Source organism: Tasmannia lanceolata, unplaced genomic scaffold, assembly GCF_043159265.1.
Source record: "Tasmannia lanceolata isolate RefF3 unplaced genomic scaffold, GAP_Taslan_0.1 ptg000019l, whole genome shotgun sequence".
In the NCBI taxonomy this organism is placed as follows: Eukaryota; Viridiplantae; Streptophyta; class Magnoliopsida; order Canellales; family Winteraceae; genus Tasmannia; species Tasmannia lanceolata.
Genome location: NW_027518696.1, coordinates 2,786,988 through 2,814,872, shown reverse-complemented (window position 1 = coordinate 2,814,872; position 27,885 = coordinate 2,786,988). Strand labels below are relative to the sequence as shown.

The 27,885-nt window shown below is 36.4% G+C and overlaps 1 protein-coding gene across 5 annotated transcripts; it reads left to right on the top strand.

The window, feature by feature from the left end:
* The first annotated feature begins 182 nt into the window (after positions 1–182).
* On the top strand, positions 183–26,463 carry LOC143853064 (uncharacterized). Of its 5 annotated transcripts, none has more exons than XM_077362786.1 (20): positions 183–359; positions 798–858; positions 3,263–3,372; positions 3,523–3,681; positions 6,360–6,422; positions 6,500–6,589; positions 6,813–7,121; positions 7,634–7,731; positions 12,628–12,663; positions 13,835–13,955; positions 14,085–14,321; positions 15,232–15,327; positions 15,445–15,510; positions 15,662–15,700; positions 15,788–15,922; positions 18,207–18,577; positions 20,544–20,637; positions 21,525–21,716; positions 26,014–26,134; positions 26,249–26,463. In XM_077362786.1, the coding sequence occupies exons 3-19, from the start codon at positions 3,274–3,276 to the stop codon at positions 26,110–26,112; spliced, it is 2,304 nt and encodes a 767-aa protein (XP_077218901.1). In that variant the 5' UTR covers positions 183–359; positions 798–858; positions 3,263–3,273; the 3' UTR covers positions 26,113–26,134; positions 26,249–26,463. The 5 variants fall into 5 exon arrangements, with proteins under 5 accessions (XP_077218901.1, XP_077218898.1, XP_077218900.1 ...); XM_077362783.1 differs by having other exon boundaries at positions 798–878; positions 26,276–26,463; XM_077362782.1 differs by having other exon boundaries at positions 184–359; positions 26,276–26,463.
* Positions 26,464–27,885: the final 1,422 nt, after the last annotated feature.

Sequence of the window (27,885 nt, the reverse complement as noted above, 5' to 3'; positions counted from 1 at the left end):
CCTAACCCTTTGATTTTGTGGAGTTTTTTATATCTGTTATTTTAAAACTTTCTAAGCCACCCAAATGAATGGTTTTGACCATCCAAAGAGGTGGTCCCTATTATACTCTCTTGAATGCTATATTTTTGTTGGTGGGCCCAAAAGTAATGTTAGAACTTTTGGGAGGACTACAAGGTTTCGTAGTCCGAGGGGGGACTTTCCAATTGAACCTCAAACGGGAAAAGATAGAAAAGGAATTTAATCACCCCTTTCGTCCTCTCCCGTAACAACGAGGCCGAGCACTTGCTGCAATTTGGAGCCTTAGCAGTATCGACTATAGCTTTAAAGTACACGAATTCAATTCTAGCATCTGTTCAAAGGTTAGGGTTCCTACTTCCTGTTTCTAAACCCTAATTTCATATTATCGGACCTTTTTTGGGGGTTTATTTTGCGCATCCTTCGATTTTCTATTAGATTCCTTCTATTTTTCTTGATATAGTTTAAATTTTTGGATCGGTTGCGATTGAACAAAAAATCTCTGATTCACGTTGAAAACTGTGAGGGTTTTGGCTTTAGAAAACCCTATCAGTTGTTTTATTTTTGTTTTTCTTGCTGTTGTTTCAGAATTCTGTTTTAGTTCTTGCTTAGTTGAAATCGTAACCCTAATTTTATGAATCAATTAGGTAATTGGATATTGGTAATCTTTCAATCGTATTCCCGCAAACATGTGAATTCTGAATCTTCTGTTGTTATTCTTATTTTATTTTTTTATCATTCTAAACAAAATATTTATGTTTTTCTTGTTCGTGTTCTTGTAGATTTTTATCCTTTTCATCCAACTTGCTTGAGAGGGGCGATCTTCATCAATTTTATATCTAGGTATTCTTTTCATTATTTTGGTAAGGATGAGTATTTTTATTACTGTATGTAATCTGTATTTTAAAATCAACATAGAAATATGCTTGTGCCTGTATGGAATAAGCATAAAATTGGTATGGACTTGTATTTGCATATTCTGTGTGACTAATGCTGAATTTTTAAACTAACTTCATAGGTTGAAAAGTTTTCTGTGTATTGGAAAATGTGTGGTGAATAAGTTTGGAGCCACTTGTACCTTAGCCATCAGTTAATGATTGCTTTTCAATGTGATTTTTTTTATAACAATGATAAATAATACTTTTAATATAAAAAAGGGATTTTAGGATTGCTCCTTGGGGCAAATACTTTTATGCATACCTCTTCTGGTTGATCCACACTATACTTTCAGCTCTGAGTTTATAGGAAGATTGGTCTAAAATTTCTGAAAAATTAGTTTTTTTATGATTACGTGGATAATAATCCAGCAAAGGAGGATTATTCAGAGCATGCTCAATGTGGGTGGAAAAACTGTTGGATGCTTAGGACACCCCATCTTTAGAGATAAAAAAGGGAAATGCATATAATCAAAGACGAGATGGCTCCACACTGGAAGTGAAGCCAAACCGGCACAAAGATCTCTATGGAAATACAAAAGTGCTACTCGAGTAAATCATGCTCCAATTGAAGCGTGGCTCTATTGATGTCCTCCCTAGCTAGTAGGTCTGATGCGTTGTTGGTGCTCCTCGAAATATATATATAGAGGTGGGTGAATCACTCTACATAAGGTTCTATATTTTCACTATAATATTTGCTAATCGCCAAGGGCATGTAGTTGGTCTTGGAGCGCCCTCATAACTGTGTTGGAAGATCACGAATTTTCCACCCATAGAAGCGCCATCCAACTCCTTGAATGACCTCAGCCCGAAAGCAAAGCACACAGTTCCACTTCATTCGATTTTTGGATACTGATCTGCCCAAAAAACTTAGATAATCTCCTCGAAGGAGTGTTTTTTAAGACTTCCCATATACGGACCTGGTTTGGCTGGGTTGCTTCTAGAGCTATTATCAAAGTTTAACTTGAGAGCACCATGGTGTGGTCATACTTTTCTTGCCGCAATCAGCAAATTAGAGTATTTAAAATCGATATTTCATCGCTTAGAAGTTCCTCCCGTGAGATGCCCTAATGCAGGAGATGTTTTGTCTGTTTGGACAAGGATTCAACAGCTGAGAAGTTTGTTTGAATTTGAAAGTTTGGATTGGGGGAGCTTAAAGAAGACAATAACCTATAATAGAGGCTAAGGCGTTTGTTTGAGGCTATGAAAGGATGGTTGTCTTTCTGCCATGTTTTCTTTCACCCATATCCATCGCGAATGAAATACTATGGCAGATCATAATTGCCAGTGGGGGAAGCAAGTGTGAGAACGGAGGTGAGAACTGAGAAGCGAGGGGTTTATAAAAGAGAAAACTATGGGAACAATAAGCTCTAAAGAAAGTAAAGAGAAATTGTGTGGGAAGCGTCATTGAAAGTCAACATGAAGCATGTAATAAGCGGCCTTATTAGAAGCCAACAAGAAGTGTATAGAAAGAGTAGGATTATTGTCGCTTTGAGTTAGTGTAGGTAAGGATTACAATTAGTAAAGAAGACTTCAGAACTGATCAGAATTACACGTTTTTGGGGTCATTTCACATGCTTTATTCATGCAGATTTAATGTCATTTTTTTTTTTTTGAAAAAATTCCATATAAGTTTCACTTGAAAGTGGAACTTCAATGATGATGAATACAATTTTCACGTCATTGTTATTTGGGCATTCAGTGGGTCAATAAGGGTGGCGGACTCAAATGAGGCGGAAGTTTGAGCCATATATCAAGGAATTTCTTTTCTGCATAATGTAGACATGAATAGGGTGGTGGTCGAAGGGGACTCGCTTAATGTCATAATGTGGTTAAGAGATCCTCATAAGGTATCTTGGAGATTTGCAGCTCTATTTGATGCGATTCAGGACATGATTGGAACCTCCTCGTTATCTTTTAATCATATTAGGCGGTCTGCAAACGGAGAGGCGGACAAGCTCGCTAGAGAGGGAGTTCTCAGGGAGATAGTGGAGTTTTTCGACTTTCTTCCTCCATAATTGTTTCCGCTTTGTATTTTAATTATTTCTATTTCTCTTTTGGTTTATTTGCCCTTTCCTTGTATCCTCTCCGAACTTCCTCGGTCCGCTTTTCTTTTTCAATGAAGTTATCCTTACCGTTCAAAAAAAAAAAACAACAATGTTCACATCATTTATGCTGATAGGATACGTGCACAGAGTTCAAGGAATGTGTAATAATAACTAAAATAATTTTTCTTTTAAGAATAACTAGTTATCATGTCTAAAGATAGTAGTCGAGAGTGATCTTGATGGATGCAATGTTACTTGTGGCAGGCATTTCTGCAATGCACCGTGTGGGAAGTGCAGGGAACACATCCAATTCGTCCCGTCCCCGGAAGGAGAAGCGGTTAACATATGTGCTGAATGATGCCGATGATACAAAGGTTTTCATCTTTTTTCCTTTACCTTTCTTCAGTTCTTGAAATCTGTAGAAAGTCATGGTTTTTACTATCAGATGTATAGTGCACATGTTATTCTGCTTCTGAATGCTGTCTCTCTTTTTTTTAATGGTAGAATGTTGTCTCTGTTTGCAGCATTGTGCAGGCATAAATTGCTTAGCGGTGTTAAAGTCATCAGCCTCCAATGGCTATGATTATCTATTTACTGGAAGCAGAGATGGAACACTGAAGAGGTGGGCCTTGGCTGAAGATGCAGCCACCTGCTCTGCAACATTCGAGTCACATGTTGACTGGGTATTCTCCTTTTTCTATTGTTAATTGCACAGAGGCAGCTAAACTGCCCCTTCTTTTGGAGTTTTAGGAACATCTAATCTGTATTTGGCCAGTGTGTTATGATTCTGTGTTCGAACTTCAAAGATTCCAATTTCTTGAGAAGATCTCACGAATATCTTTTCACAGCTCCAGTGTTAAATTATTCTTGATTGCTATGCCGTGCTTAAGATAGACATTATAACTTGTTATCGCTCTCTTCTATCAGATATTCGTCATTGTTGCTGTGGAGATCATTGTTCTTTGTCTCTCGGGCCTATCCTCCGTCATTATTGATGTGGAGATTGTCAACCTTTGTCCTCTCTTTTGGCTCTACTCTTCATCATGTTCCTATAAGAAGTAATGAGATGGCATACACCATTGTTGAAGATGTTGGGCAGGTAGGGGATGAGCTTCCCCTAACATAGTTCTGGTTGGCGTGGGGATGGGCCTTGATGCCTTTTGTGCTTTTGATTTTTTTTTTTCTTTGGGCGGTTGGCGTGGGGTTGGGTTGGGGCTTGAATAGGTGGTTGTTGGAAATTCTTTGTGTATCGGTCTTGCGGAACCTCTAATAAGTCATAAACGTATTTGAGCAAGTTGTATGCGTGGGGTGTGGAGGCGGGAGCATCATCTTACGTGCTCAAGACTCAAACAAAGAGAATAAAAAAATTGAAGGAGTTTCATGGATTTTTCACTTTTCTATCAATATTGTTTAAGCGTACTGTCTTTTTAATAAATAGGTACTTTATGTTTGATCTTTGGTAAGAGAGCATAAAAGATTTAACGTTTATTCAACAAACATTCTCCAGTTCGATCTTTGTTAAGAGAATCATCTCATCTGCGATCGTCATGTAGAGAAACTTCTACATGCAATGCAATTTACCATGGAATTCAGATTTTCTTACCTTTATTCATGAGTCTCAATTCCGTTCTTGCTTCTTGCGCACGAACAAATCGATCATAATTTCATCCTTGATCATGTTCATAATGATCTTGACCTTGAACATATGCAACTGGAGCACCGTGTCGATGCAAATGGTTGATGTTGGTGCTTCCTCCATCATTTAATTCCCCGTTAGTGGCATAGTTGTAAATTCCGTTCCGTTCAGGCCGGAATTCCGGACGAAACGGGCGGAATGCCCTGTTTTTCCCAGAATTGACTGAAAATGCACAAATTTTTCGAAAAAAATACGGCAATGCCATTATAGCTGTTGGGATTGCTTTTTACCCTTTTACCCTCATTTTATGACCGTTTATGACCATTTTATGGCCGTTGGAAGGGTATTTTTAATGAATATGCCTTTTGGGACACATATTTTGGACTATTTATTAGATTTTTATCATTTTCTATTGATTTTTTATTTTTTGGGATTTTTCTCATATTTTTTAATATTTTTTTATGTAACCGAAAAGTTTCAACCGGAATGACCGAAATCCCACCGAAATTTCATTTCAGTGGCCAAAACGGAATGGCCACCTAAACAGAATTTACAACTATGGTTAGGGGCATATTTCTACCCTTGTTTCCTTTCATTTGCTGAATCCACAACTGACGGGAGTCGATCTAGTATTTGCATCACCCTTTGGAGAATTTGCTCCAATCGATTAATACTTCTATGTGGACTAATACTTTTTTGGTACCGTATAAAACATTACATTTAGTTAATTGAGTTCAAATTTCAATCCATCCTAATAGTAAGGTTTTTATATGGACATAGAACAATACATTTAGTTAACCTATTAAAATTCCCAATATATTATGTGTTATAACCATATTATTATGTAATAGTATTAGCTTTCTAGAATTGATTAAAATATATTAATTAAAAAAAAATTGATTAAAATACATTGCTGAATCCAAGAATCCTTTTTCTTGTCAACGCTCTGTACCCGTGTCGGATTTCATTACGTGTATCCGTACCCATGCAACATAGATCACAAACAGTGCATGGAATAATAGGTTTTTTTTTTTTAACAGTTGGCATGGAATAATAGTTATTGTTTCACATACTAGCTATGATCTCATCACTGTGCTGTGGTTTTTTGGTTAGACTACTTTTTGTATATTGTAGTAGTGTGCTGTTGGATCAATCATAATGGGATGTATGGATTGGATTTTGTGCTTGCTTATATATGATGATCAAAACATTAATCGTTCCAATTCGAATAGATCCCATTAATGGAACATTTCACTGCAGTTCATTTCCAATTTGAGTAGATCCCATTAATGGAACATTCACTGCAGTTCATTTACGAAAACAGGGGTTAGTTATTTGTTTTCTCGTCTATGCTAGGCTTCAGTATTATGGAGGGCAAGTAATTCAATTTGAATCGATGGGTGTCAACAGAGGGGCAGGGCCCTTGCGAATTATCCTTTTTTATATATTAGGTTTTATATCTGTGAGCAGCCATAGGTTTTAGATCTTCCCTTATCCTAGATTGAGACTTTGATGCTCTTAATATTCTTAACCCATTTGTCCCTCTGTTTTGCTGTTGTTGTCTACATTCTCTTGCTGTCCTGAATGTTTTTCTTTTTCATTGAAGCTTGTTTATCTTTGTAACTCCGGAAAATCTTCATGTTAATTTCAGCTCCACATTCAGTTGTGGCAGGCTTCTGCATTAATTAATTATAAGTTATAATAGCAGTGTCGATGGCTGTGCAGGTTAATGATGCTGTCCTTGCAGGTGATACCCTTGTGTCATGTTCTTCAGACACCACTCTCAAGGTTCTTTGACTACAGACAATTTTTTTTGTTTTTAAAATTTATGTTATTCTGCTAGCTGATTTAACCTGTTGTGTCAGACATGGAATTGCTTTTCTGATGGGACTTGTACCAGAACTCTTCGCCAACATACCGACTATGTTACTTGTCTTGCTGCAGCGGATAAAAATGTAATTTCTTTCCCAATCTTTCAGAACTTCTTGAATGAATGGATAAAAGTTTTTTGTTTTATTGCAAAAATGAATTTTATAATTTTATATTTAATGTCAGTTTATTTGATAGTGTATGCTACAGGATAACTCTCTTCAATTCATAATATTCTTGGAAGGATTTTAAATTTTTTTTTTTTTGGATCCTGAATATCTGATCCTTTTATAGTGTCATGCATTTTAGAGCAATATTGTTGCATCTGGTGGCCTTGGTGGGGAGGTTTTCATATGGGACCTTGAAGCAGCCCTTCGTCCAGTTTCCAAGTCAACGGACAGTATGGAAGATGATAGTTCAAATGGAATAGTTGGTTCAGTGAACTCTGGGCTGCCCATTACAGGCCTGCGTACGATTGGTTCAAGCAGTAGCATTTCTCTGCACACAACTCAATCACATGGATACAGCCCAATTGCTGCCAAAGGCCATAAAGAGTCAGTGTATGCATTGGCAATGAATGATAGTGGAACTCTACTTGTTTCTGGTGGAACCGAGAAGGTATATTGTATAGTTTACATTTAGTTTCCTCATTCTTATTATGTTAGCTTTCATATGAATACTTCATTTGGTTATTTAGTGACTTACAAGTTCTTGTACATCATTTGATTATTTAGTGACATACAAGCATGGTTTTAAATTTCGGTTTCGGCTAAAATTTCGGAATTATCCGAAACAGAAATTTTAGACGAAATCCCGAAATTTCGGGTGAAATTCCTTACGGCTAACGAAATTCTGATTTTTTGGGGACGAAATTTCAACCGAAACTGGCGAAATTTTGGTAATTTCGTTTGAAATTCTTTAAAATATATATTATTTTATTACGATTTCGACGAAATTCCTCAAATTACCGAAATTTCGAACGAAATTTGCGGTTCTGGTCCTCACCGAAATCCAAAATTTTGGATTTTAATTTCGGATTTCGGTTGAAATTTAAAACCATGCATATAAATTGTTGTCCCTCATGCTTTCCTTGGACCATCTTTCACCATTCATGTACTTGTTTTCTATAGGTGGTGCGTGTTTGGGATCCAAGAACTGGTTCAAAAAATATGAAACTAAGAGGGCATACTGACAACATTAGGGCTCTGCTTCTGGATTCTACTGGCAGGTTGGTAAGATGGAATACACAGTTACATATGGAATCAAACTCTTTAGCATTCTGGCTGAACTGTATATGTTATATATTCCCCATTTTCATCCTTCCTCCTTAATAAATCTTTAGAATTTTGGCTGAACTGTATATTTTATTTAGTCTCCATTTTCATCCTTCCTCTAAAAGAAGCAGAGAAGGTTACTTTGGCACGAGAATTTAGCTTTGAGCCTCCCAATCAAGCAACAATGGTGTTAAGTTAGTAGGATTCTGATGTTGATAAAACAAATATGCCGGCCATGCCTTCCACTGCCTGGATCCGCGCTTGCCTCTGTATATGTTCGGTCTGCTAATCCTTTTGGGGTTAAGTCCTTTACCAAGTTCTCATGGAGCTTCTAGCTCTTATAGCGTGTGACAGAAATCTGTATGTTGATCGTTTTCATGAATGATGTTCAATAAAAAACATCATCTTTCATGCTAAACATTCAAAATAAGAAAAGAATAATAAGAACTGTAGAAGTTTGATGGGTCCTACATCTATTCATCACTTCCTTTTGGGAATGTTGTCTTTTTGTTGTATTCAATAGGTTTATTGAGGGTTTTAAGGAGTCATATGAACACGAATATGAGTAGGAAGTTTGGATTTTGAGTTTTTCTAAAACTAGCTTTCTTCAGCTATTGAGAACTTTTTCTTTAAGATGTTTCCTGTGGGCCCTGTTAAAGCGTATAGGCAGTGAGTTATTTTGTTCTTGTCTTTTCAAGGTATATTATTTTCTAGAATATTTTAGTGATTTTCCTGTTGATTTTCTGTTAAATTTTTTGTTTGAGTGTAAAAAAATGGGAGAAAAATGGAATCTTGGGTTCGAGTTGAGGAGATATTAATGGAAATAGTTTCTTTCACTGTTTTAGAAGGTTCTTCATCATTTTCATATCATGTTTTTTTTTAGCATTGGTTCCTTGACATCTGTTCTTGGAGGGATAGGAATGCCAAAACTTCTTTGGTGGTTGTTTCCACTTGCATGAGTAGCACACTCTCAAAAATTTAAATTTCTGTTTTGGTCGCCACGGAAACGAAAACGTTTCAGTTTCGGTTGGAAATTTTGGTGGAAATCCTGTAAAATCAAGGGAACTTATTCACATGATAGAATTTGAAGATGAGACTTCAGAAAGTGCTAGAATAAGCACAATACATACTTAGAAATCGTCACACAAGCAAGACAACCACCCATACTGGTTTAAAAACATAATGCTAGATTAACAAAGATACATACTTAGAAATCATCACATCAGCAAGACAACCATACATAATGGTTTGCCATTCAAAAAAAAAAAAACCAATCCATAATGGTTTAAAAGCGTTGAACACCTAGTGACGTGCACTTTAAGGCATGGTTGATTATTTAGTACACACCAAATTTCACATGCAATTCATATAAATATTTATACATAATACATGGACCATATTTTGCATGCAATTCATACATACATACATACATATATACATATATATATATATATATATATATATATATATATAGAGAGAGAGAGAGAGAGAGAGAGAGAGAGAGAGAGAGAGAGAGAGAGAGAGAGAGAGGAAACTGTTGGTGAGCTAGCTTGCCCAATCACATGGGTCCCACATTTTGGGGAGTGATCCAAACCATTCATTTGCAAGGCCTTATCATAGATAGGGGGTGTACTAAAAATCAGCTCCATAGGATCATCCTAACCCCTCCATTTGTGGAGGACAAAAATGGGGCAGATTTGTGTCTGTATATATATATATATATAAATTATGTAATACGTACTAATATAATATACCACTGTTATGCTTATGATCTTGTTTTATGCATTTTGGTCATTTTGGTTTCGGTGAGGATGTAAATGAAAATATTTCGGTCGTTTCATATCGGTTTCGGTGGAAATTTAAAACCATGCACACTCCTTGGTTTGCTGTCTTTTGTTAATATCTAGGCTATACTGCATATGCTTGCTTTATGTTGCCCATAGCATGTGTTGAACTCATAAAATCAAAATGTGGGACTAATGATTTGTATTGCTTTAGAATCAAATTGGATTTATACAATTGCAAACCAACTGAAAAGAGTAATTTACCACTATCTGTTGACGATTTATGATGAATTTTCCACCCCTCTACGCACTGATTGCGTACATTTTAATGTTGAGTAATAGAGATACCCTTACGTGTCATGTTGCGCTATCCCTGAAATATAAGGATCAGTGATCTTCCCTTTGTTTTTCAAATATGAAGGCCTGCAATTGATAGCACCTTGGTGAACATGTTTACAATGTGCATGATTGGTAGAACAGGTTGAAAACTTTCTTGAATTTTGCCTTTATCATGCTAGAATTTCTGCGTAGAGTAGGTGAAGAGAGGTGGGTGTCTCTGTCTGTAAGATGCCCTCTGATTCATACATTTCGTTGGATGCAGCCAACATCCCTGTAAATTTGTATTCTCTCTTTTTTTTTTTTTTTTGTGATATATAGTATTTCTTTTAATTCCAAAATATCGACAAAGTCCCTAGAAACATAAAAAGTCTTATATTGTAGCATCTTGTTGTAAAATCCATCTTGAACCAAGAAGTACGTAGAGAAAGGTGAGGAAGAGGAAAATAGTGTGGGATTAACAATGGGAGTGTTTCTTATTGATTTGAATATGTTTTGCAATGACTTATGTATTAGTACTAAACATTTACTAGTTCATGAAGGGTTATTATGATACAATTCATGTATTTTGCTTCAAGTTCAAAAATTCGTGTATTTCACTTCTCTACCACCCCCCTCAAGCTCATTGTCACTCTATCATCTCTGTGACATGTAAAATTAATTTTGACTGTGCACTGGGCCGCCCTTTTTCTTGGTGCATGCCCCATTTTGTCGGGGTTCGATGCTGATTTGCATGCCTGTAAAACTAATTTTACATGGATTGCTGCTGTGTCTGATGAAGACTCTAAAGTTCCAACTTGACTTAAATTTGGTTTGGGATCTGGGCGAGTTTCACTCATGACCTTATGGCCTGACTTATCCGCTCATTACTGAGGGTCTTCCCATTAGTTGGCTTTGGATCACATTCTTCTTAGGCCGTTAGTTGGTTTTATATAGAGGTGCAATCCAAGCCGGTTTGAGGCCGCCCTACCAACCCGAGGTAGCATTTGCTTCAGCACTATTCCGAACCAAGCCAATTATCCTGCATTTTTTGTATTTTCAGTTGTTATTTCAACACTACACTGTATAATGACAAAACAGCAATGTTATGGCCCTTCACTACATAGCTAGGGGTAATCTTGGTTCAAATTGGTCTTGTGCACAAGCGCTCTGTAATAATAAAACAACCAATTTCATATTTTCACATCCTATTTCAAAACAGTACCCATGTATAACGACAAAACACTCATTTTCTGGCCCTTCACTACACAACCATTGCAAGGGCAGTCTTGGATCAAGTTGGTCCTACACATATAACTATATATAGAGAGGTAAGGTCCGGATTGCTCTAGGCCTCAACCGTAACTCATCCCGAAATAAAATTGGGTGATTTTCCCAGGCCTAACCCAACCTGAAATTCTGAATTTCCAAACTCAGCCTGATCTGAAATTGGGTTGAAATTGACAGATTCAGGTTGAGTCAGACTGAAGTTGCACGCCTAGTTTTGGATCACGTTTTTCTTTGACCTAATGCACCATAGTATGTTTTGTCTGCTCATTTCCTTTTTTTTATTTGAATGATGGTCTGCTTTTCTTTTTCTCTATTTTATTCGGTTACAGACTTACAGGTAAATTAAGATATTAATCTTATTACACAATATGGTAACATTATTCTAATTTTCGAAGTGTGACCCAATTAGTCATAAAAATAATAAGATGCCAAAAGTTTAATATTTTAAAAATAAAGTAAATTAATCTTATTACACAATATAGTAACATTACAAATTAGAGACTTTTGTAAGTGTATCCCAATTAGCCATAAAAATAATAAGAAGCCAAAAAGTTTAAATTTTTTAAAATAATTTCTAAAATGTCCCTAAATATCGCACCAATCTTTTATTAATGGACACGCCCTTTTAAGCAATTCTAAGATCATGATTGTTAGCCTAAGAAATTCTAGTCTTAGTGTTTCTCATATTTTTAAAAAATTGAAATTTCCCCAAGACTTCAAAAGAAAAGTTTTTGCGCAAACACATTGTGCTATTAAGCTTAACGTGCACATCTTTTAAAAAAATCTTTAGTGTCTAATACTCTAATTTATGTTAAACATAAGTCGTATTCAAGGACTTACTGAATTTTTTTCCCCAAAAGTTCAAACTTGTTGGCTAAATCATGATTATTGATGGTTAATTGGAATATATTTTGCAAATTAAGGATGGGAAATGATATATTCACCCCCTTGTAGTGTAAATGAGAAGTAATAAATACACTAGATGGGGCTGGCCCAGGGAGGAAAAGGGTTGAATATATCACTTCACTTAAGGATTCATACGTAAAAATTCCTAAAAATTCTGCTATACGTGTATTATAAATTGGAAAAGATAGAGCATAATTACCATTACAGATATTCTTATACATAGCACATGATATTATGTTAATATGATCTGCTATGATGTATTGTTTCTTGTAAAGAAAAGCATTGTTTAAAGTAGTTAACACTAATTTTACATTTCATGACTTTACAATTTAATCATTTTGTTCCATTCAAAAAAAAAATTTAATCAGTTTGTGGTTTTGAGACGGACTGAGTCTTCTTGGACTCAATATCATGACCTCTCTGGAGAAAAAAATTTCACCATGGCAATGTTCTCAAATCCCCCCTCTCTCTCTCTCTCTCAGACACACACACACACACACACAATTCTCTTAATTCGTTGGAGCTAAACTGTAGTTTCTCAATTTTGGCTTGCAGGTTTTGCTTGTCAGGATCTTCTGATTCTATGATACGGTAATATTTCCATCATGTTTATTCCTTTAATGAGAGTAAATACTCTAGCTCTTGTTAGATTTGTGACTGCTGTGTTTCATTTACCTTAATACTGTATCCAAATGGTTTTATTGGGAATTCGCTCTAGCTGCTTACGTACTATCTAATAGAAGATGTTTTTTGTAACTTGCTAGCCATTACAGGAATAGAAAAGCATATGTTCTCAATTGTATTTACTTCCAAGTTAAATTTATTGTCATGATTAAAAATTGCCATTCAAAAAAATGTCATGATTCAAATATAGTAGTTTGAGTGATAGGAAGAATGTTAGATATTTGACCTATTTTCAACTTAAATAGATACTTATTGTGTATTTGTTGCTTAACTTTGCTAATGGTTTGCTACCGAATACCTTTTTGTGCTTGAAATTATTTAATCATGAATGGTTTATTCATCAACCCTGCCAAAGCGTTGGTTTGTTGAATATGGATATTCAAATTATAGCTATTTTGTTTGGGTTTCATAAAAGCCCAAGTATAAGGTTACATCGGAGATGGAGCATCAGCTGCTATGTGCATCAGAAACAGCTGAAGTGAAGCCGGAGGAAGCTTGATTTGTCACTTTAATACTCAACAGTAGTTAAACTGCATTTCATTGCGCAACTTGTAATCATCATGGATTTAATCCCAAATCTCGGGCATAGAACTGCAAATGCGCTTTGCTGTCTGTCTCATCTGGAAAGCAGGTTACTAGTCTGAAGATAATGGAGCTGAAAATACCAGCATAAATTTGAATTGCTGGATTGACTACATCTCATTGAAGTGTCAAGCCTGGGAAATGTTGATTCTGAAGTAAACCTAATTCACACAATAACATCATGTGGGGGACCTTTATGACCACTTAATTTATTGTTGATTTCCTTCCCTTTCTGTTCATTTATTTGCGTTTAGCAGGTTTTCCATTTGCTAGGCACAATTTTTCTGGAGGATTGAACTAAACTTATTCTAGTTGAAATGTGATTAAAAATCAGGGAGGGTTGACATGGAATCTCACCTATCAGGCATCAAAACATGCGTGCATGGAATCTAATATTATAATTTTTTGGTCATGCTTCATATTATGTCATTGATATTGGAATTTTTCCACTGTCATTGTCTTGACAAGGATCCTTCGTTGTCTTCTTCCTTGGTAGTCTATGGGATCTCGGTCAGCAGCGATGCGTGCATTCCTATGCTGTGCATACAGACTCTGTGTGGGCACTTGCCAGCACTCCTACATTCAGCCATGTTTATAGCGGTGGAAGGGATCTCTCTGTAAGTAATATAGTCTGATAACTTTTAATGCAACTTTTCCTTGGATTTTCTATTTGATAGCAACATTTTTGTTGCATTACATTGTCTCATAATTGTTTTTTCTCTTCATGTTTCTGGATGTTGTCTCAGTTATACCTAACAGACTTGGCAACCAGAGAAAGCCTTTTACTTTGCACAAAGGAGCACCCTATCTTACAACTAGCCTTGCAAGATGACAGCATATGGGTTGCAACAACAGATTCTTCTTTACATAGGTGGCCAGCTGAAGGGCGTAATCCACAGAAGGTTTTTCAAAGAGGTGGTTCATTCTTGGCCGGCAATTTGTCCTTTACAAGGGCAAGGGCTTGCTTAGAAGGATCTACTCCTGTAAGCAATCCTTACTCGTTCCTGTATTAGTCACGATTAATCCGTATCTTTTTTCTTGGTATGATACCTGATACTTACTGTTTCTTGTTTCAAAATAAACTTGACGCACATTTAATTTTCTTCTATCAATAACTGTCAGGTCCCTTATAGAATTTTTCTCTTGGTATGATACCAGATACTTTCCGTTTCTTGTTTCAAAATAAGGGTTCGGGTTGGAAAAAAGGCTTCCTCGGGTTGGGTCAGGTTGAACCTCATCGGGTTGGAACTTGGGTCGGGTCGAGTAAATGGTTGCTCGGGTCGGGTTTGGGTTGGCCTCAACCCGACCCGAGGTCCACCCCTAACGCACCATTTAGTTTTCTTCTATCAATGATGAGATTTCTTCAAAATAAACTTGACGTTCAAGATGAGACAGCATGATGATGTCAGCATTGCCTTATCAAAAGAACAATTTGCTCCCATTTTTTTTTCTTCCTTCCGCTTCTTGTAGTTCATCTAAAAGGATGGCACCCACTTTCTATACCATAGAGCAAGGAACAAGGGAGAAGCCGAGAAGGTGCCTGGAGCAGCTGTGCAAGGTCTTGGTCGAGATTGTTTCCTTGTAAAACCTTTCAATGTCTTTCTCTGTCAGAGATTACACAGTGTTCAGTATACGTGTTGGATTTTGTTGGTGAATGCATTAAATTTTTTTCTACTCTTCTGTGCAATCTTTACCTTTTGGGTTGTAGATTTGCAGTTTGATTTTTATTCTAGAAAACTTCTGAATTATTCTGCCAATTGCAATTTTCTGTCTTTATGGACGACAGGTTTCTTAGTGCGGGCGTACTTTAGAAGGCTTTCCTTAGTTATGTTGATGCTTCGTATTACCATCTTCTAGCATGCTAAATGATTGGGTGTTTTAACTTTTCTGCAGGTTCCTGTGTATACGGAACCATCATTTACAATTCCTGGAACTCCTGGAATTGTGCAACATGAAATCTTGAATAATAGAAGGCAGGTCCTGACTAAGGTGATTGTGATGTTTGCCCTTTCATTTCATTTACATAATTTTTTTTGACACCAATATGTATTTCTGATGCTTTTGGATACTTATCACGGTGAATAACTTTGTATTTCTCTTTGATAGGATGCTGCGGGCTCAGTAAAGCTATGGGAGATCACAAGGGGCATTGTGGTTGAGGACTATGGCAAGGTGTTCCCTTTGATCCATTTGTTAATCAGATTGATATTCTTGTTAGCCCGTACACTTACTGGAGCAAGAGAAAGAATTGAAATGATAATGCTGAAATCTTTCATCTGGTGCTAATGTTCTAAATATCTGTGTTGCAATGACTCTCACGCAGGTTTCCTTCGAAGAAAAGAAGGAAGAGCTATTTGAAATGGTATTGATATTTTGATTTTCTACAAATTTCTATGATAAAGTTTGTTTTATGACGAGTACGAGGACCTTTACCTTTTCACTGGTCCAGGTAAGTATCCCAGCGTGGTTCACTATGGATACTAGGCTTGGGAGTTTGTCTGTACATTTGGACACACCACAATGCTTTTCAGCAGAGATGTATGCAGTTGACTTGAACATTTTAGAGGCTTCAGAAGATCTCAAGGTATGTACTTGGTATTATTGAAGATTCAAGAGCACACATTGTAGGGACCTTTTTTGCTCTTTTAGTAGGTGCAGTGGATAGACTTGGAACATTTTTTTGGTTTTGGAGCAGATGGATAGACTGGGAACATTTATCTACCACATTTAAATATGTTCAGAAAAATGATCTCTCTCATATCCTCTGATGTATCAGCAGTTAGTAGCTGAGTTCAGTCGGACTTGTTAATTTGATTGTCTTGCTACTTTGTTTATGATGGCACTTTGTAGGTTATTGACACACTGGTATCTGTAGGATATGTTCTTTTAGGGTCATTGGCCATTATCTTTGGTTTTTCGTTGCTAAATTCTTACAGACACTACAATAGTGCCGCCGTCCTTGTACTTATTGATTTATGGAAGGATATTTCGGAAAACATAAACTTGAAATCAGGCTTCCATGTTTATGTAGCTGTTAGAACTGTGGACAATTCTTGCAAAATTTATACTGGTTTTTACTTTTCTCTTAATGCTATTCTATAAAACAGCCAAAGGACAATGATATCTATGATTTTTTCAACTGAAGAACAAATCCAACCATGGATTGAAAAGGTTTAATTGAAGAAGGAAAAGTCCATTGTACTGGAAGTCTGAACAATAGGATCTTGGCTGCTGTGTCCATTGTTTTATCAAGGTCATTTGTGATGTCAGGTCTGTACTTGTAGGTAGAATCAAAGCTCCCTTGTCCCGCAGGGATGCGTTTTTACTATCTTCTGAAGCCAGTGGCACTTCCAAAAGTCATTTGTGATGCCAGGTCTGTACTTGTAGGCAGAATCAAAGCTCCCTTGTCCGGCAGGGATGCTTTTTTACTATCTTCTGAAGCCGGGGGCACTTCCAAAATGGTCTAGAGTTCTCTCTCAATAATCATCTGCTTATTGAAATGTTATGGAAACAATAAAAGTGATCTAGATGAGTTTGATATGGTTGTCCTTTGATATATTTAGGAGGCTCCTATTCTTTGTCTGATCAGTTGTGGTGAATTGAATAGTTTCCTATTGTCTGCTTGCATTGACTCTTGAACTGGGCAATCTTACTCTCGATTGATCCTTTGAAGAGCTTAGATTCACGTTTTCTCTACAGAACTGTGATTGTATGCAATTTCTCTATGTTAATTGTTTAGTTTATTGCCATCTTTTATGCAAGCTTATTAATTGTCACTTCATCGTAATTGTGAAAGTGGGAAGTGGAGACTGTGGAGTGCATACTTTGCTTTCCAGAGTTAGTTTCTTTATTTATTGCATTAAAGGAGTAACTATACTCTTTACCTATCCAAAAAAAAAGGGAGTAACCTTACTCTCATTGAAGTTTTGAAAGACAGCTTCATTTTTTCCTTTACTTACAACCATCATTCTAGCTTTTCACACTACGATATTTGTAAAAGTGGGGAGTGAAGTGCATCCTTTGGCTGCCAGAAGTTAAGTTCTTGATTCATAGCATAAAAGCATTTGCCTTCTCTCACTAATGAATGTTTTTAAGTACAAAAGTTTCTTTGCATACAACACATGATTCTTTGGTGTTTAATTTATTCAATCTTCCGGAGTCATGAAACTGCTGTTCTCTCTGAGTTAATTATTGAATCGCCCGAGTCCACTTGTTCGGCCCAAATCCTCCTCTGACTCTTCCATGTTAATAAACAACTCTCCATGTAAATAATTGAATTGTCTGTGTCCGCTCAGTTTTACCTTGGGTGAGTTCGCCCTAGTAGAGGTTCTAATAGTGTTTGAGAGCACTCACAAATATCTCTGAAGTTTTTGAAAAATATTGCACTTTTTTTTTATGATTTTTGATGAAATGACAAAATCCCAAAATTTTGCCAAGATTTTGAAAAATACCGCAATATTTTCATATTTTACTTTTTACCGCAATAATATCACGAAAATATTGCCATAAATTCATGATATCCCAAAATTGTGCCAAGATTTTGGAAAATACCGCGATATTTTCATATTTTACTTTTTACAGCAAAAATATCATGAAAATATTTTTTTTTGAATGGTAAAAATATCATGAAATATTGCCATAAATTCACGATAGTTTTTGTTATCCTAATTCTTTTTTTCTTAAATTTTAGATCTTTGTGTATTTTATACAAATTATTTCAATTTTTTCTCGAGATACATCCCTTCCTGAGAGATTCCCGTTATAAATATTTGTGACTATGCTTGAATGCATATGGTGAATTGTAACAATTTCATTTTTACTTGCTTATTAGCGTTCCTTCTACAATTAATTTACATGCAACTTTGCAGATAAACCTAGCCCAGGAGACTCTTCGTGGTCTGTTGGCTCATCATTGGTTAGCCAAAAGGCGGCAAAGGTCTGGATCACATGCTTCTGTTGTTAACGGTGATGTTCCTTCAGGGAAGGATAATTCCATAAGAAATCATTCCCATTCAAGAGTTGAGGTTGATGATGGTGCTGATAACCGCAATGCCTCAGTTCTTCCATCATTTGAGTTTTTAACTACTTCCCCTCCTTCCATTATTACCGAGGGTTCTCATGGAGGCCCATGGAGAAAGAAAATCACAGACTTGGATGGCACTGAGGATGACAAGGATTTTCCATGGTGGTGTCTAGATTGCGTATTGAATGGTCGAATGCCTCCCAGAGAAAATTCCAAGTGAGTTTCTGACCATGATGCATTTTCTGGCTTGTAATATTTGATTGCTTTGTGTGACCTCCTGGAAAGTCCTCTTGTTGCACACCGTCTCTTTTCCATTTCAAAATAAAAAAATAAAAATTGATGGCTTTGTAGAATCATTAAATTACTTTCCATGTATAGACAAACAGTTACACTCTTCGTTTTTTTTTAAATTTTAGGGGACCCTTCATGTAAATGTTAGATCTAGTCAGTATTCCATTCATCTTTTTTTTTTAGTTTCTAATTTGTATGATATCTTGATATTCAATGCACGTGCTGAGAAGAAGAGAACTCTGACTCTCTGCTTTTTTGTTGTATAATTGATGTCCCAAGAGAAAACTTTGTATTCGATGTTACTAGAGGTTCGTGTGCAGTATGCATGATTAGGAGGGTGGTACAGTGTATTTCTATGAGAGTGGAGTAACTGGCAATTTAGTAAATGATAATTTTAGTCATTCCGGTGATTAAGAAGTAGGATACTGGTTTTTTTTGGGAGATTCACACAGGTGCTTTTATCTGCTCCAGTATGTTTTGCTTAATTCATAACCCAACACTTGTATCCTAAATGTCATTTTTATACTGCATTGTGGCGCTTGTATGGGGAGAGGCCATATCAGAAGTAAAGTATTGACGTAAATCTTAGTGTTTTTTTTTTAGTGGTGTGTAAATCTTAGTGTTGTTGCATATTATTCTACTTTAGAACTCTGTTCAGCGCCTTCATGTCAGATGATGGAACCTAGTCATCTGAAGTCGATCAAAAGAAGCCTCTTGGCGACATAAGACACTTGAATGGTTCGATTTCTATGTCTAACTTTAGAAGAAGTCTTTTTAACAGAACATGCGAATGTTGTCTGCTGCATACTGGAAGTTATCTTATGAACTGTTGAAAATTAATTTTGCCAGAGGAAGATAAAGGGAAGTGCTATATCTGCCCCCCCTTTTTTACTTGGGACAGCCAGATCCATTGTATTTATGACGGCAGGTGGGCTGATGTACTTCACGTGGGCAGGAGTCAACGGGCTTGATTGCCATGTACACTGGAGATGGCTTTCCCTTGTAACGAAAGGGGACTAATTTATCATTTCCTAAGATAAATTGCATTTTATTTATTCGACACTTCAACAGTGTTCTTGTATTTTCCTGTGTTTATGATTCATTTGCAATCATATGCAGATCCACTGTTTTCTATGAGAGGTCTCTCTGTCTCTCCGTAGTAAGGATGAGTTATATCATGCAGATGCCCTTTTTTATATGAGAGATCTTGAACATATTTCTGCTTAGAGACTTTTCTTTCCCATCAGTTGACAATAAAACCTAATTGGTGTAAGCTTCAGTTATTGATGGATGATGGTAAGCATCGAAAAGTACTCGCGTCTCATGTGAATACTCAAAAAGGATTTAGCTGAAGAACATTATGCAGTGGTATGAGTCAACAATATAACATGTGGACAATGGCAACCCATTCTTTGCACTTTTAGAACTATCGATTCTTTGTACTTGTCACCTGCTTGTTATCTTAGTTTGGTTTAGTCTTGAATTCGATTTTTTTCCACTGGAGGTCATGATGGTTTCTTTTTTGCAGTAAAGAGAGGCACCGTGATCTTATTTTCCTGAACAGAGCTCGTTGTTGCCAAAAGATCATGAGATAGACTTTATTCTAATTTCATGTTCTTGAAATGGGTTGAGGCTAGATTACTTGTGTATGACAGGGCTACTAGATCTATAAAAAGCTATCCTTGATTGTCTAGATTTTTATTTTATGATCAGCCCTTTTTATTATGACATGTTACCCATAGTATTTTAGCTAGTTGGCTCTTTTGACAATATGAAATATGTGATATTGAGATCCTCTTAATGTTAAGGTTGGAGTTCGGTTATCCTTTCTACTCTGTCCGTTGCTCAAGTAAAGAATTTTTCATATTTAATTTAATTTTGTTTTCTGCAGGTGCAGCTTTTATTTGCATCCTTGTGAGGGTTCAACTGTCCAAGTCCTCACGCAAGGGAAGCTTAGCGCACCACGGATATTACGGATACACAAAGTAAGCATTTTGGTTGGTTTGGTTGGGCGCATAATTCTTGTATTACTGATCAGTGCCTATTGGAGTGAAATGGTCGAGGTGATTCCCCGTGATATTTCCTTGACTGGTTTTGCTAAGAAAGCTAATGAACTATTCCTGGACATAGATACAAGTTGTATGATACCTTCCAAAATAAAATATGCCTGGCTACATTAATGCTATATGCTGCTTAACATTTAAGTAATTAAATATAAGATAAATTTTTTAAAAATATAAGAACAAAAAGAATAGCGCAAGCTTCTTTTCGACTTCACACATATTGCCAGTGTCAATGATTTGATTTATGTAGTAAAGATTGCAAAGTATTAGAAGTAGGTTAATTGCTTAGCATTTGTGTATTGTGTAGTATATGTATTGTGCACATATAATGCATAGACAATTAAATAATACAAAATATTTTTTTATATAATATATAACATAATTTAGTATGTGATACAATGATAAATAATATTTGATTAGATGCATTTTTGTTTTGCATAATACATTATAAGGTATGCACGAAACAGATGGTTTGTCCACTATGCTGTTGAGTGTCAGACATTTATCAGAGTGATACATATAAAAACTTACAAGCACTTGTTTTGGAGTATCAAGGTAACATAGCGGGTCGATAATGTTAATCCATTATTTTAATTTTCTTTTCCCTATCTTCTGTTGATGGTTTTGATGATCTCTGATCAAAGGATGATCATCTGCTCTATAGTTTGTGGGCCTCATATTGTTTTATGTGGTTACAACTTACAAGTAGGTTACTTTTACACCCTGTCATGGTAAAATAATCTATATGATGAGATGTGGTATTTTTAACGTCCGAGTAACAAATGAGATTTGTTGCATCGGTTCTGCAGGTTGTTAACTACGTCATCGAAAAGATGGTTCTTGATAAACCATTGGATGGCGGGAACTCGGATGGAACATTTGGTTCAGGAATGACAGGACAATCACAACATCCCACAATTGGAGGGGATGGGACTTTCAGGTCTGGGTTGAAGTCATGGCAAAAGCTAAAGCCATCCATAGAGATCTTGTGTAACAATCAGGCAAGTGGATATTTGAAACAAATACCCTTATCTTCGATAATGCATCCATGCTTTTGTCTAACTTCCCTATGGTTCCATTGGTGCTTTCTTCTACCTTGGTTCATGACTTCATGTTATTTCACCAAAATTAGCCTTTTCTCGCATGTATTCTTCTCCTTGTTGTCATTCTGATTCTGCAGTTTCATGTATTTTGGGTTTTCGGATGTGGTAGCAAGTCATTACCAATTAGAAGAAAGAAGCCTGGATGTAGGAAATTTACAAAATGATGGTTTAGAGGTCATGTAGGAAATTTACAAAATGATGGTTTAGAGGTCATGTACACCTTAAACCTTTTCAATACCGCCCTTTGGCCGAGGACATTCGGAAATATAAACTTCAAAACTTCTAGATGACATTGTTCATGCTCGATACCAATGCAAAAGCTCATCTCATGAAACATGGGAATCCAAAATAATATGACATCGTTATACCTTATTTCTTAGATATCTTCAGGACCCTCCTCTTAGCAAAACCAAGGAAAGGAAAATGCTGACCTTTCTAGAAGCTCTTGCATTTAACACTTTCGACAATTCTTTCTAGAATTTCTTTCTGTAGATCGTAAGAATATCCAAGTGGAAATGCTATTTTCAGTGCTTGGATACTAGTGTCTTCTCCTAGTTCAATGAGAAGCTATATCTGTAACAACCCGATTCCTGTGACCGGATCGCTATAAGCAAACACCTGTCAAAATACTCATAAATTTTTATTCTTGTTTAAACCATATATGAAAATTAAACAACCATCGCTCTTATTCCATTTCCAAAATGTTTCCTTACAATAACATAAACATTTCAATAATTTATTCAACCAAATAAAGTCCAACTAGGCCATCTAATTAAAACCGAGACATCGACGAAAAGTATCGTCTTCTCTGTTTATTCGCTCCCACCATCGTATCTTCTAGATATCCTCGTGTGCAAACGCACTCTCATTAGCATCCTCTAGTCCTGGGGAGAAAATAGGGTCAGCAGGATGATAGAAACTAAACTAGTATAACAGTTCAATGTAAAACAACAAATCAAGATCCATATATTATAAATAAGACAGTTGAAATTTTTCAGAATAATGGTTTACCAAAATTTTCTGCAACTGAATAGAAAAATCATTTTAAGGTGAACAAATGTACTAATAACTGAAAGAGAATAATTCAATAACAATAGGAACAATTATAAATCAACTACATTCTTATTATATCAATTTCATTTAAACCCAGGGCACTCCAGCTCCCACTGCTTGTTGCCCTTGCCGACACGGCCGACTCCGCGTGGACTTATTACGGTAGATCATACCGCATATGGACTCTTGGTCTCCGTAGGATTCCGACATCAACTAGGAGTTGCACAGTTCTCCCAAGTTGTATACCTTTAATTACGGGGATAACTCAAGGTTTCCCATCACCCTTTCCCATTTCCTCTTTGGATATTTCTTATATTTTCATACTGCTCCCCAGTTATTCCATGTGATTGACAACTACAATTCAACTGATAATTCTTTATTAGAAATCAGATTCCATTTCCAACATGTAATATAAGAGACAAATTTCATTTACCATAGAATAACTTAGAAAACAATAAAATGAAGATACTTCACCATTCTTGTTGCATGAATTGAAAGCCATACGAGCAAAGTTAGCTATCACCTGCCTTAATCTTACGAACGCAGTAGGATGAGATGGCTCCTGTTAGAGAGTAGAGTGCAACGATCCTGAAGTCACATAGCTGAGTGTAGAGAATGGCAGTTTAGACTAGGTTCAAATTGCTAAAAATTTGTACACTAAATCTTGATCCTGTCCCGTAGTGGGACTCATGCATACTCTTAATTACACCATATTGCTGCCTTGTTCGAGCATACCATCATACTCACGAAAACACTAATAGCTGCTCTGTTTAAGGGCATAAAACTCGTACATCAAAACATCATATTGCTGCCTAGTTCTGGGCGTAAAAACACCCATACTGAGACACTATACTGCTGTCCCGTTTTGGGCATAGAATAACAGTCATGAAAGACTATCGCTGCCATGTTTTTGGGCCGAAAAATAGACACAACAAATACCTTATTGCTGTCCCATTTTGGGATACAAAACACACACTACAAATCATTATGTTGCTGTCTTGCTTTGAGACGGAAAACACATACGCGAAAACATTAAGTTGCTGTCCCGTTTTGGGACGGAAAATACATACCCGAAAACATTAAGTTGCTGTCCCGTTTTGGGACGGAAAATTACATACGCGAAAACATTAAGTTGCTGTCCCGTTTTGGGACGGAAAATACATACCTGAAAACATTAAGTTGCTGTCCCGTTTTGGGACGGAAAATTACATACGCGATACGCGAAAACATTAAGTTGCTGTCCCGTTTTGAGACGGAAAATACATACGCGACAGCAACTTAATGTTTTCGCGTATGTGTTTGCCGTCCCAAAGCAGGACAGCAACATAATGATTTGTAGTGTGTGTTTTGTATCCCAAAACGGGGCAACAATAAGGTATTTGTTGTGTGTATTTTTCGGCCCAAAAACAGGGCAGCGATAGTCTTTCATGACTGTATTTCTATCCCCAAAACAGGACAACAGTTTAGTGTCTCAGTATGGGTGTTTTTATGCCCAAAACTGGGCAGCAATATGATGTTTTGATGTACGAGTTTTATGCCCTTAAACAGGGCAGCTATTAGTGTTTTTGTGAGTATGATGATATGCTCGAACAAGGCAGCAATATGGTGTAATTAAGAGTATGCGTGAGTCCCACTACGGGACAGGATCAAGATTAAGTAGTGTACAAATTTTTAGCAACTTGAACCTAGTCTAAACTGCCATTCTCTACACACAACTATGTGACTTCAGGATTGTTGCACTCTACTCTCTAACAGGAGCCATTTCATCCTACTGCGTTCGTAAGATTAAGGCAGGTGATAGCTAACTTTGCTCGTATGACTTTCAATTCATGCAACAAGAATGGTGAAGTATCTTCATTTTATTGTTTTCTAAGTTATTCTATGGTAAATGAAATTTTGTCTCTTATATTACATGTTGGAAATAGAATCTGATTTCTAATAAAGAACTATCAGTTTAATTGTATTTGTCAATCACATGGAATAACAGGGAAGCAGTATGGAAATATAAGAAATATCCAAAGAGGAAATGGGAAAGGGTAATGGGAAACCTTGAGTTATCCCCGTAATTAAAGGTATACAACTTGGGAGAACCGCGCAACTCCTAGTTGATGTCGGAATCCTACGGAGACCAAGAGGTCCTAGGCAGTATGATCTACCGTAATAAGTCCACATGGAGTCGGCCGTGTCGGCTAGGGCAACAAGCTAGTGGGAGCTGGAGTGCCCTGGGTTTAAATGAAATTGATATAATAAGAATGTAGTAGATTTATAATTTTTCCTATTGTTATTGAATTATTCTCTTTCAGTTATTAGACCATTTGGTCACCTTAAAATGATTTTTCTATTCAGTTGCAGAAAATTTTGGCAAACCATTATTCTGGAAAATTTCAACTGTCTTATTTATAATATATGGATCTTGATTTGTTGTTTTAAATTGAACTCTTATACTGGTTTAGTTTCTATCATCCTGCTGACCCTATTTCTCCCCAGGATTGAGGATGCTAATGAGAGTGCGCTTGCGCACGAGGATGTCTAGAAGATAGGATCGTGGGAGCGAATAAACAGAGAAGACAATACTTTTCGTCGTTGCTTTTTAATTTAGATGGCCTAGTTTGACTTTATTTGGTTGAATAAATTATTGAAATGTTTATGTTATTGTAAGGAAACATTTTGGAAATGGAATAAGAGCGATGGTTGTTTAATTTTCATAAATGGTTTTTAAAAAAATTAAAAAATTATAAGTATTTTGACAAGTGTTTTCTTGTAGCGAGCCGGCCACGGGAATCGGGTCTTTACAGTTAAAAAAATTTATGAGTATTTGACATGTGTTTGCTTGTAGCGATCCGGTCACGGGAATCGGGTCCTTACAATATCAGTTTTGGAGCGATACTTATCCAGCTATCCTGAACAAAGGCCAGATCACCAGTGTAGATAAAAGTCAAAGTATACTGCATGTCAATTTGTTACTTTCTCTAGTAATAATCCAGACTAGACCAGTGAAGAGGCAGTTTGATTATTGAAAAAAATGTTTAGGATGTTCAGACCTTAAACCAGGGCACGTCACATACCCGAACAAAAATTTCTCCATTTCATGTTTTATATTCTTCTTGAACTTTACCAACTGTCATTGGGTTTAATTTTGCAGGTCTTGTCCCCTGAAATGAGTTTAGCCACTGTTCGGGCATATATATGGAAGAAACCGGATGATGTGGTCCTCAATTACAGATTGGTACAAGGCAGATGATTCCTGAGCACAAACCAACGATGTAAGTTAATCTTGAATCTACTCATAGTGCCTACTCTTTCATTACAAGGATGATTTTGTTACTTATTTATGTTGATTTGGCATCGTAAGGTACTTGTATTTAACATTCTCTTAGGGAACTTCATGTTGCCTTTTCACATAGATGCTTGTGGGGCTTGGTCAATGGAAGGCGATCGAGTTATTGGAGAGGCCATCTTCTGATGGTGTATAATACTAGTGTAATGATTTTTCAGTATGATGGTCATCGTAAATGAACTATTTATTATTCCTTGTAAAGCTGGAGATTTGATCGATCAATAAAGCTAGGAAAGTTTCTGTTGGAATTCTCAAGTTTCGGTGCGTCTTGCAATTTTCATGTTTGTAGTGGGAGCAGGATTATGGAACAGAAGCGCAATGTTTTGACAAGTTTGATGGTGGAAGATGAAAATTTAGAGTATCTGATGAACTCGAGAGGCGGGTTGAGATTGGCTACAACCAAGAAAAGATCAGTGAACCCAAAAATCATGAGATTGGCTACTATAATGAAAGCGTTTTGGATGTAATTAATCTTAGGAGGTAATTGCCTTGAAATAAAACAATTTCGCCACAAGAATCATTCAATATGTTTTATACCCCCAGAGGAGTTGCAAGTTTTTTGTTTTTTTTGGCCTTGAAATCCTTTTCTGGATCATATAGATGTAAAATTCACAAGGAGTTTGATGTGTCTTTCGCCTCTCTCTTTAGGAATGTACTTCTCACCGGTCATTGAAGAGAAATATGGCCCTGTTTGGACTGCCAGAATTTTCTGGAAAAGTTTGGAAAGGAAAAAATATTTGTAAGATGCTCCTGCTTTTTTAACAGACAAAAAGGGATAAACTTAGACCAACCCTGTTCAATTTTCACTTATGGGGGGCCTTCACCTTGGAAACTGTTTGGATTGCAAGAAAAACGAAAATTTTTCTTTCTGCGGTTGAGAGAAGTGATATGATTATGGTTAATTTAGAAAATGAAGGTCCCTCTTTGTAAAAATTGATTGACGGTTGTTTCAAGTTTATACTTTTTTTCATGTGTAAAAAAAGTTAGGAACATTTTCCTTGTTATTATAGTCTCATAGGCCTAAAAATACTTAGTTTTGTAACGAAGAAAAATGTAATGATCTATCTTACTCACAATTTGACTAATTTCAGCCAGAGAAATCTTTTAAACGACAACTCTTTGAAAAAAAAAACATGAAATATTAGGGCGTGGCAACTATTATTTAAATGGTTTATACCATTTTTGTAAGTGCCGGGACATAGAAGATGAGATTCTGTAGAGCGAAAGAAAGAATGAGAAGCCTTGCCTATTAATGGTGTGTTCGGCAACTATTCTTTTACGGGATTTTCCCCTTTTTTAGAGGTGGAGAATGACGAAAGCCAAAAAAAATCTCAAAAATCATGTTCGGCTGCGTGACCCGCTAAGGTTCGATTCCAAAATTTCTGCTACTTTGTAGACTAAAAAATAGGATTCCTCGAAGCGATAAATAACCGTTTCTAAATTTCTCATCACTCCGCTTCCGCCTAGTTCTTTAGGCGAGAGTGAGAAGTGTTGCCGAACATGCCATAAGAGTTTTTCTTTTCCTTGTTTTTCAGCCTTTTCTCACCTGCTCCTCACTCATGTTCTCTGGTCTCTGATCCTACGCTACCTAACCCTTTGTCAACGCTTAATATATGAGAAAAAAAAAATCATGGCAGCCAAATATGGCCATAATGATCCATCCTAATCCCAATTTGA

Bases quoted from the DNA above. Each gene is read 5' to 3' on its own strand.
- LOC143853064 (XM_077362785.1), top strand. From the start codon at position 3,274: ATGCACCGTGTGGGAAGTGCAGGGAACACATCCAATTCGTCCCGTCCC. The intron at 3,682-6,359 runs GTATTCTCCTTT...ATGGCTGTGCAG, and splicing joins TCGAGTCACATGTTGACTGG to GTTAATGATGCTGTCCTTGC. The intron at 14,322-15,231 runs GTAAGCAATCCT...ACTTTTCTGCAG, and splicing joins GCTTAGAAGGATCTACTCCT to GTTCCTGTGTATACGGAACC.